We start from the raw sequence: 10109 nt of genomic DNA on the forward strand, positions 1-10109 counted from the left end.
CGCCGGTTATGTGGCAATCATGGGATCGCACGCGGGTTATGTGGCAATCAAACTGTTGGGGAAGAAAAACGACGCCTCTCCATCCTCCCTCCCAAGGAGCTCTCCGGCTGGCCTTCTTCCAGGACGGAATCTGCCGTTTCTTGGGATGCATGGTCCTTCCGCTATTCTTGGCCAGCGCCCTGTTTCCAAGGCATGAATTTGTTAGGTAGGCTAGCGTAGGGCTGGGGCGTCCATTAAGGCATGCCCATTGGTCCGAGCTACGGAAACAAAGGAGTGGCACACGGCACATGCTCAGGGGTTCAGGTTTCGTGCCCAGTACGCATGGGTGGGCGCTGCACCTGGATTGGCCCACCTAGGCCAGGTGAATTCAATTCAGCCAATGGGGTCGACCAGGGGTCGTGCCACGCCTCCGCACGGAATCATTGAAAAGGCAGGAGCCCGGAGTCGACCGCGTGACTTTGCGAGCAGTGTCCGGGCAGGCTGCGCGTTGGTGAGGAGCCCAGTGGGTGCCTGTGTGAACCTGAAACTTCTTCTAACGCTCATAAAACTCACTTGGATCACAGACCAGGCTTCGCGCGAATTCTTTCTCACGCGGAGCCAAGGACCCAGGTATATCTATCCCCAGAGAGATCTAACAAATTCTCCGGTCTTCCTTGATCGTGGGTCCGGCCTTCCCAGGCAAACGAGGTGATTGAAACTCCAGGGGCTGGATGCAGACGCACCTGACTTCAACCCCGGCCCCAAACCCAGCAGCTCTTCGCCACCCCAAGCTCCCTCACAGACCTGCCCAGGTGAGAACCCCACCCACACCACCCTCCCCACAAACCACCTGCAGCTGCGTCTGCACAGCCTAGCGTGGGCCTCGGATCCCTGGGCGCCAGGTGAGAACTCCTCGTGCATGCCGCCCCCGTGTGTTCCCGAGAGGAACTGCACCCGGTGAGTTCCCCGGGAACACCCCTCAGACACGCCACTGGGTGGACCCCAAACACCGACCTTGTGGGCAGCAGTCCGGGCAGGTAGCAGTCTGCACCACTGGGGGGTTCCCCACGGGCTCCCTGGGGGCGCACAGGTCATGCGCTGGGCTGCTCACCAAAAGGTCAGCAGTTCAAAAACACCAGCAGCTCCCAGGGACGACAGACGCACCTTCTACCCCCTTCGCGTTACAGCCTCAAAAGCCCTAAGGGGCAGTTCTACCCTGTCCTATAGGGTCTCGATGAGTCACCATCGAGTCCGGGGCAGTGAACTTGGTGGGGGGGTGGGGGGGGGGTAATTGTGGGGAGAGGGTGTTCCCAGTTACAGAGGGAGCACTACAAACCAGGAGCTGTTCATATTTTTAAAAACCCAAAAGGGGGCCAAACCCAGAACCCACTGGGCTGCTTCACACAGGATCAATCAGCAGTCGGAAACTTCCAGCAGCTTCTGAGAGAGAAAGATGAGAATTTCTCCTGCCGGCAAGAGCCGGGTCTCAGCCCCCGGCAGCAGTTCCACGCCGTCCTGTGAGCACTGACGGTGAGGCTGGTGTGGTTTTGTTTGGGGGGCGGGTATTTGCCCCAATTGCAGAGGGCCCGCTACAACCCAGCTTCATCGTGACCCTTCCTTGGACAGTCACACTGCTCGTAAGGGTTCCTGTGCCGTGAATCGATCCTGGAAGCCAGCGGCCTCATCTTCCTCTTGAGGAGTGCCCGCGGGGTTCCGGCTTCTGAGGTATCAGGCACGTGCTCAACAAAGGCGCCCTCCAAGGGATGCAGACTCAGGGCGGCCTTCTACTGCCCCCAGAGTGTTTCCAAGAGACTTCATGGGAACAGAGAGCCCTACCGTCGTCTTTCTCCCACGGAGCGGCTAGGAGTTTCGAACTGCTGGACACACTCCCATGCATAGAAGGGAGAGGTTTATGTACAAGAGGAATTGAACACTGAGAAAGCATCCCAACCCAGTCCAATCCAAGGCCATAAGTCTGATTTAGCCCGTAGGTCTGATATCAATCTATACGGTCTTCTTCAGATGCACTGAACACGAGTGATGCCAAATGCAGGATGATCACAGGCCAGTGGGTAGAAAGTCTTTGGGTCCAGTCGCGTAAGCATCTCCGCGCTGGCAGGGGTTTCTGCGTGGCTTCTCCGGCTTCAGAGGTCTGGTTGCATCAGGGTAGGTCCATGTGGCTTCTCCCAACTTAGGATGCTAGCATAGCTCCATGTGTCTCGTCAGCTGCAATGACTCCCAGGGAATGGCAGAGAGAAAGTGTCTCCTGCCTCCAAGGAGGAAGTACCAGATTTCCCATAATCCTCAGGAGATGGCGGTGCCCACACACAAGCCCCATTGGCTATGATCTGATTGACAAGCTAGACTCCACCTCTACACTCATAAGCCACTCTTAACTCACTACACCATGGCTCCCACATTGGGATGCAGTCTTCAAATGTCAACTCCTGGGTTGATGGCTGGGATACTCCAGAAAAGGACCAAGCTAGAAACCACATGGTCTGGCACCGCTACGGATGGATCCCGTTGACACCATGAGTAAGGGTGCTGGCGGGTCTAGGCCCTCCCTAGCCCCCAGCATGCCAGGGGCCCCTTCTGTCTAGGTGGCCGACTTGGGCAGCCACTTCCCCTCTGAGAACGGAGGAAACTCCTCCATCGCACTATGAAAAACTGATTATCTTCCTCGCATTGCCCGGCTTCCTTGCAAAGGAGCCGGCGTGTGGACTCATCACTTGCAGGAGTCATTCCGTGACCCGATAGGTGACACGGAATGAAGTAGCCCACCGAGAGTCGTGGTGCAGGGTGGGGAGGGGGTGCTGTTGTAAATCCCACCGCTTGCCCCAGGTGTGAGGTGTTCTCACACGGCGTTGGAGTACACAACCCACACATATGGCCCGCAATTAACCACACTTTCTGTCCTGATGGGAGAACTTTCTACTCCTGTCACCTCAGAAACCCACGGGGGAGACAGTTCTACCCTGGCCTAGAGAGTTAACTCCACGGCAGGGGGGTCTGGTCGGTCGGTTGGCTGGCTTTGGGTTTCCGTCCTGGTAAAGGTGCCCTGTTGGCATGCTGGGTCCTCAATGAGCTGCTGACCACAAGATCAGGGGTCCGAACCCACCAGCTGTTCCGAGGGAGGTGGACGAGACTTTCTGCTCCTGTGACGATTTAGTCTCAGAAGCCCACCCGGGTGGTTCTAACTCTCTCACAGGTCACTGCGAGGTTGGTAGTTCAAAAGCAGCAAGGTCCACAGGAGAAAGGTAAGGCTTTGTCAATTCATGGAGGAAGTGGGCGGGGAGGGCGGGAAAAAGGAGGAGCTGAGACCAAGGGCTCAAGTAGAAAGAAAATGTTTTGAAAAGGATGAGGGCAACATAGGTACAAATGTGCTCGACACAATAGGTGCATGGATGGTTTTAAGAGCCCCCAACAAAATGATTTCTTAAAAAACAGGAGTCTTGGAAACCCACCAAAGCAGTTCTGCCATGTCCTGTAGGGTCTGACTCAGAATCGATGTGCTTTCCTTCCTGATAACCTGCGTCTTGGGGCCCTTTTGCCTCCCGAGAAAGTGCCCCATATCCCAGCCAAGGGGGTGTCAGCTGTGGCCAGGCCTGGCCCACCGAACGTCCGCAGAAAGGGCAGTCACAACCTCCGGGTCCCCCTGGAACAAAAGTACTTTGGTCAAGACCTCACCAGACCACGCTTGTAAGCCAGGGTCGGAGCCCCAACCCGGCCCTGCCGCAGTCAGCACCGCTGGGAGCTCTGTTCCCAACTCACAACGCCCTCCATTCACTTGCCGGTGGTTGGGGGCTGGGGGCTGGGCGTAGAGTTGGTTCAGGCTCATTGCCACCCCATGGGGTGCACAGCGGCAGGAGGGACCCCCGCCCAGTCAGTCTGAGGGCACGCACAGCCGCAGGCTGCTCTCAGCTCCTCGGACCCACGCTCTGCCTCCCGAACAGGGGTGCGAGGCTCTCCATTTCTGCCAGGTGGGATTCCTTGCAAGCCGCCCCACCTCCACCTTTTCTCCCAGATACCATCAGCCCCTCCCCATCCTCAGGTGTCAACTGCCCCCGCCTCCGTTACCCGGATATCCTCAGCCTCCACCCCAGGTGTCAATAGCCCCATCTCCCCTGCTTCAGATTTCAGCCCCTCCCTCACCCCCAGATGCCTTCGCCCTGCCGCCCACCAAACACCCAGCTGTAGGGTGCTGAGGTCTCCATCCCCCCGTACCGATAGCTACCCATTCCTACAGGAGCCCCCATCCCCCCCAAGCCCTGCCCTTCGTGCTCCTGGCGACCCGGGCGTGGCAGGGGCGCCTGATTCAGGGCTTTTTGTTTGATCTCAGCCCACCTCTCTTCGCTGCACTGGGTGGGTTCAAACCATGTTTCAGGGAGTGGCTCAGCGTAAACCCTTGGCAGCGCCCAGGGGCCTTCCCCAGCACCTCCTGGGCAACAGAAAGGGGCACAGGTGACAGGCTCACCTGGCCATCCGGCCATCCACCTCCTCCCGGGACCTGCCCACTAGCCAGACTCCCACCCAGCACTCAGGCTGAGGCATGAGGCCCTGAGCACCAGGTCTGTGCGTCCAGGGGTGTGGCCATCGTTGACAGGCCCTCACTCCGGGAGCGGGGTGCCCCAGGTGCGGCAGGGACTGTGCCCCGCAAGCCTCCTACTAGAATCTTCTATGGGTCCTGGAGGTGGATTCCAACCATCAACTTTTGGACTCGAGGTCGAGGGGCTCCTGCTGGGAACCGGACAGGGGCCCTCAATGCCCTAGCAGGCCGCCGTATGCGTGCACAGGCTAGGTTGCCCCACAGCTCAAGATTCTAATGGGCAGGCCTGCTGGAGGGGACTACCCTAGGGGGACCGCGAGGTAGTGGTGGGACTGGCTCCTACAATGTCCCAAGCTGACCTAGGGGTTCTCTGGGCCCCCAGGACTAAGGAGGTCTCGAGTGAACAGAATCGAGAAGGGGGGCAGGGATGAAGGCATGGATCCCTGCAGTTGGGACACAAAACCAGAGATACATCTTGCCACAGCTGGGGGCCTGGGCCCAGAGGGTGGGCCTGCCTCTCTGGGAAGCTGCTAGTGGACACAGCAGACTCACCAGCTGTGAGTCAACACAGGCCAGCTGTTCGGAGATGGACTAGTGCTACCTAACATGGACTCTCGGTGCCCAACAGGGATTGGTGATGCCTGCCATCCACTAGCGATGCCTGCTCGGCGCTGAAAACAGAGACGCTGTGGTGCTTTATAGAAGAACACCTGGGCTGAGTATTTGCCGTCTCTGAGGGAGAGCCAGACCACCAGCCTCTCCACCTTCAGAGACCTTCAGACTTAACACAGCCGACCCGTCAGGTACCAGCACCCTCGAATCTCCACAGCGTGGCCTTCTGACTCCATGGCCGGGTGGGGTGTCACTGTCTAGCCCAAGTGGCCTGCAGCTCCTCTCACCAGTCCCAGAGGGGCCAGGAGACTTCAAGCCACCATGAGGGACTGCGCCCCAGGGGCCACCGTGGTAGGCAAGGTGACTTCAGAGCCCCAGGTCCCTTGATGGGGACACAGAAACCTCTGAGGAGAGTGGGGGGGGACCCTTGCCCAAGAGAATTGCCATTTATTCCCGAAGTTGCCAAAATCATCACCAAGGGTTCCCCGAGGGTGCACTGAGGGACGACGAAGAGGCTCCAACACTGATTGAGGGGGATCAGGAGCAGAGGGAGGGGGTGGGCAGGGGTGACCCCCAGCTGCCCCTCCCCCTTCTAATGCCACAGGAAAGGGCTCCTCCTCTTGCCAGCACCCCTCCCCCCCAGGTCCAGTTTCTCTGTAGGGAGGTGGAGTGGGGGGCCGTGGGAAGAGGGCGTAGTGTGAGTGGGCCCCAGGAAGGGGTGGGGGCGGGGGGGGCGAGCCCGTTTCACATGCACTCACAACACTGACCTCCGGGGAGCGAAGATGGGGGGCTGGGCCGGGCCAAGCCCCCCTCCCCCACCCCGGGATTATAGGAGGAAGGGGTTAGTGTTGGGGGCTGGGGGGCCCGGGGGCATCATGGGGGGCAGGCCAGGGCCGCCCCCAAGGGGAGAGATGAACGTTGCTGGCGCACCCTGGACCTGGGGCGCAGGGCTGAGGCGCAGCTGGTTCAGGGTGAGGGTTGCCGGCGGCGCAGGCTGGAATGGGTTGGTGACCGACGGGCCAGAGGCAGGGGCACCTGGCGGGAGACAAAGACACAGCACAGAGTCAATGAATGGCCTTCAACAACCCCCCACCCGCCTGCATGCATGGACACGCCCGGACCTGTGCCCTCCTCCCAGCAGCCTCTGGGCCTGGCTGAGCAGGGGGAGGATGGGACTCAGGCCAAGAGGGCAGGCAGGGCAGAGCCTGGGCACACGGGTCACTCACCACTTGGCAGGAAGGGGTTGGAGGCCTTGGCTCCGGGGGGCGTGGGGCCGGGCCGGCTCACCAGCGAGTCCAGGTCCACCAGCGCTGCGTTGGGCCCCAGGAACGACTCGGGCGTCTTCCGCATGGGTGGCGTGGGGGTTGGTGTGGCTGTAGGTGGAGGGCTCCCCACAGCCTCGGCCAGGGAGCCCCCGAGCCCACTCATGTCAAAGGCCCCGGGGCTACGGGCGGGCACCTCCCCTGCAAGCAGCTCCAGCTCCCCTGAAAGGAAGCAGGGGTGGGGGGTCAGGACCCTAGAGGTTGGGGGGGGCTGGAAGCGGAAGCAGGCACCCAGGACGGCTTTGAGCCCAGCTGGGGCTGGGGACCTGAGGACCTGGCGCCCGCCCCTGGCTGAGCAGCTGGGGGGTGGGTTTGGGAGTCCCTGGCAGTTGGCTGAGCAAAACCCTCCTCACAGTGGGGACCCAGACTGACACCTACATCACTTTATCCCCGCCAGTCACCACGACACGACAGCCAGCGGTGCAAACGCCCCGCAGGGTCACACACTGAGAGACGGACAGACGGGAGGTGGAATCTCACCCGGCCAGAGGGACAGGGAGGCCTGATCCAGGCTACCACATGCCGGACCCCGAAACCGTCTCAAGGACGGGTCAGTGAGACAGGCCGAGGCTGCTGATGGGAGCATGCAGAGCAGGCAGTGGCCAGCACAGGTGGGGGCCTGGACCCTGACTCGGATCATAAAGAACGCGCACACACACAGGGCAAAGGACAGGCCAGGAGATGGCCATCCAACAAGCACTGCTGGGGCCCGTGTCAGGCAACCGTCACCCGGGCACCGTGCCCCTCCCCTGCGGTGAGAAGGGGGCACTGGGCAGAGCCCCTGGAGGTCGTCCCCTCCACAGGGCATGGTGGCTTCAGAGCCGCTAGCACCCAGGAGACCTCCTGGTTTGGGACCTGAAGAAGTCTACCTCGTGTGAAAGGCACCCACCAGCCCCTCCAGTGGGGAGAGATGCTCAGTGGGCAGCCACCGGCAGCACAAGCGGTGCCCGCCCGCCCAGCTGGCCACCGTGGAAGGCTGCGGGCACTGTCCCACGTGGGAGGCAGCACCAGGGGCCAAAGCTAAATGAACAAGCACCACAGGCGGTGGCCATCGTCCAAGCCCCCCGGGCGGTGGGCAATGGGAGCCCAGGACAGCCGCTCGAAGGTGAAGGTGAAGGTCGAGTGTCACCAGCACCCCACCAGCGGTGGCGCTCCAGGCAGTTTCTACCGCTGGACCGACTTCAAGACCCAGGCCTTCTCTTTTAAGCCAGGTGGCTGGGTCTGACTCCAGGGCCCACACAGCACCGGGTCCCACCCCTCCCACCCCCGCCCAGGTCAAGCTGGGCAGCTCAGCTCACCTGTGCTGCTCCCCGAGGTGGGCAGGGCCGTCCGCAGTCGGTCAAAGTCCGAGAACTCATCAGGCTCTGGGTCAAATCCCCCGACTGCAAAGGACAGACCAGTATGTTCCACTGCACGCAGGAAGGGCCGCCCCACTCAGCCCAACCCTACCTTACCAGGACGGACAGACACAGACACACCACACAGAGCACACACACACACCAGACACACACTCTCCACACAGGCAGCCCAAGGCTTGGGACCCCGGAAGTGCCTGGTCAGTACCTGCTGTGCCATTGGTGCTGGGCTTGGCAGGAGAACCCCCCCAGGGGTCTGAGAAGGCAGGCGCCGGAGCCCAGGGATCAGAGGCGGGGGGTGGGCCACCGACTGGGGGCCCACCTGCAGAAGAAGGAGACTCAGTGTGAGGGACAGGCTACCTGTCAGTTGGTGCCCTCAGTTCCCTGGGTGCCCACCTTACAGGCCCCGGCCCTGCACAGGCCCCAGCCCAGCTGGCTAGGCCATCCCCAGCACAGGGCCCGGGCCGGCTCCTCTGGGAGGCTATAGGTCTCCCCCATACACCCCTCTTCTGCTCCATTCCACATCCCTGCCTTTGGCAGAGCAGACCGCCTGGCTCTACACCCTGACACCAGCATGGGGGCTCACCTGCGCGGGCTCCCTCAGGGCCACCCGCGCACAGCTTCCCTGGCCCCCCCATCCCCATGCTCGGCCACCGTCCTTGACGGAACATGACACTCAGCTGCACTCACCATCCGCGCCCCCCCACGGGTCAGGCGGGGGCCCCTCCCCAGCAGCGGGCACTGTGGTCCCACCCCAGGGGTCAGCCGTGGGCCCAGCTGGGCCAGCCGGCCGCCAAGGGTCCCCAGAGGCCGGCGTCGGGGCCGTGCCCCCCCAGGGATCAGCAGCAGGCGGGACAGGAGGGCCCCCCCAAGGGTCCGAGGCTGGGGCAGTAGTGGGTGCGGCGGCAGCAGTGGCGATGGGGGCTGGGCCCCCCCAGGGGTCCGAGGTGGCCGGAGGAGCCGGGGCTGTGAAGACGTCAGCGAGATCCATGAGGGAAGACTGCAGGGAGGGAGGGGGAGTGTGAGTTGGGATGGGGGGTTGTCCCACTTGCTGTCCTAGCTCAGCCAGGGGGCCCTCACCTGGCTCAGCCCCACTCCCCAGTATACCACTCTGCCCCTTCAGCCAAAATGACCCTTCCCCTCTGCTCCCTCAAACCCCAAATAGCCCTGCCCCAACTTGTCCCTTGCATTTCTGTCCTGACTCCAGCCTCCCTTCCTGTGGTGGCTGTGCTCTAGTGCCACCCCCCCCCCCCCACTTCCCAGGGGGCCTGCGGGCCGGCCAGCTGATACACTGCTGCACACTGCCCCCTGGGTTTCAGTGCCCTTCCCCACAGCGTCCCAGGGAGACACGTGGCCTCGGAGCAAGACTTTCCTCCCAATTGGGTGACCCGAGGGCCTGCCTTCCGAGAGAAACCAGAACCCCATGTCCCAGCCTGGACCCAACAGGGGCCCCTGGTGTCATGAGACTACAACAGGGGCCCCACCAGAGCCAGAGCAGACAAAACCGAAGAGACCCATCAGCTTGACTTGTGGCACTACCCGGGCACTTGAAGGGCTGAGACGGGGACGGCCTCGCTGCAGGCCCTGGGACAGAGCCAGCCTAGGCACCTGAGCCTGGACACACACCGTCTACCTGTGCAGCAAGGGCCACGGTGCATTCACTCTCGCTCCGGTCACCAGGGGCCTGGGCTAGGACGGCAGCTTGCAGCAGCACAGCCACCGGCAGCCGGGACTTCCAGAGCCCACAGCTCCCCAGCACCACTCCCGTTGCAGGCACCGCCTGACCTAGACTCTGTCCTGTCAGTGGTCAGTACCCCAGGGGCCTCGCTGCAGCCAGCAGCACAAAGAAGGAAAAGGCACGGGTACTGACAGCCTCACTCCCTCCTCCTCAGAGACCCCCACACCCCGGTCTCCCCCTTGCTCCTCCTGGCCCCGTCCCCCCTCACCTCCTCCTGGCCCCCAGTCTCCCTCTTGCTCTCTTCGATGGCCATCTGCAGCCTCAGGTCGTCCCCACGGCGAATGCGCTCTTCCTGTGTGGGAGTTTAGGGGGTGGAGGGGTTGGAAGCAGGTGGCCGAGGGGAGGGGAGGGGAGGGCAGGGCACAGATCAGAGTCTGAAACACGGCTGGGGGGGAGGGGTCCAGACCCCACTGCTGCCCTCAGGACCAGCTCCCACCTGACAAATGGGACTGGAAATAAAAATGGGATGTGGACAAGGTAGGGAGAGGGAACAACCAGGATCCAGGGAGAGTGGGACATGAAGATGCACAGGGGTGCTCGGGTGGGGATGTGGG

The 10109-nt window shown here is 62.1% G+C and overlaps 1 protein-coding gene across 2 annotated transcripts in view; it reads right to left on the reverse strand.

Moving 5' to 3' along the window:
- Positions 1–5570: 5570 nt before the first annotated feature.
- Positions 5571–10109, reverse strand: part of EPN1 (epsin 1) — a 15230-nt gene continuing 10691 nt past the window's right edge. For both annotated transcript variants that reach the window (XM_045292324.1, XM_004715651.2), the window contains 6 exons: positions 9764–9847; positions 8508–8817; positions 8026–8139; positions 7761–7844; positions 6367–6624; positions 5571–6175 (listed from right to left, as the gene is read on the reverse strand). In XM_045292324.1, the coding sequence (XP_045148259.1) occupies positions 5967–6175; positions 6367–6624; positions 7761–7844; positions 8026–8139; positions 8508–8817; positions 9764–9847 (1059 nt within the window). In that variant the 3' untranslated portion in view covers positions 5571–5966. The remainder of the gene's footprint in view (positions 6176–6366; positions 6625–7760; positions 7845–8025; positions 8140–8507; positions 8818–9763; positions 9848–10109) is intronic.

This window comes from Echinops telfairi, unplaced genomic scaffold, assembly GCF_000313985.2.
Source record: "Echinops telfairi isolate 266 unplaced genomic scaffold, ASM31398v2 ScPeMD7_655;HRSCAF=1070, whole genome shotgun sequence".
Classification (NCBI taxonomy): Eukaryota; Metazoa; Chordata; class Mammalia; order Afrosoricida; family Tenrecidae; genus Echinops; species Echinops telfairi.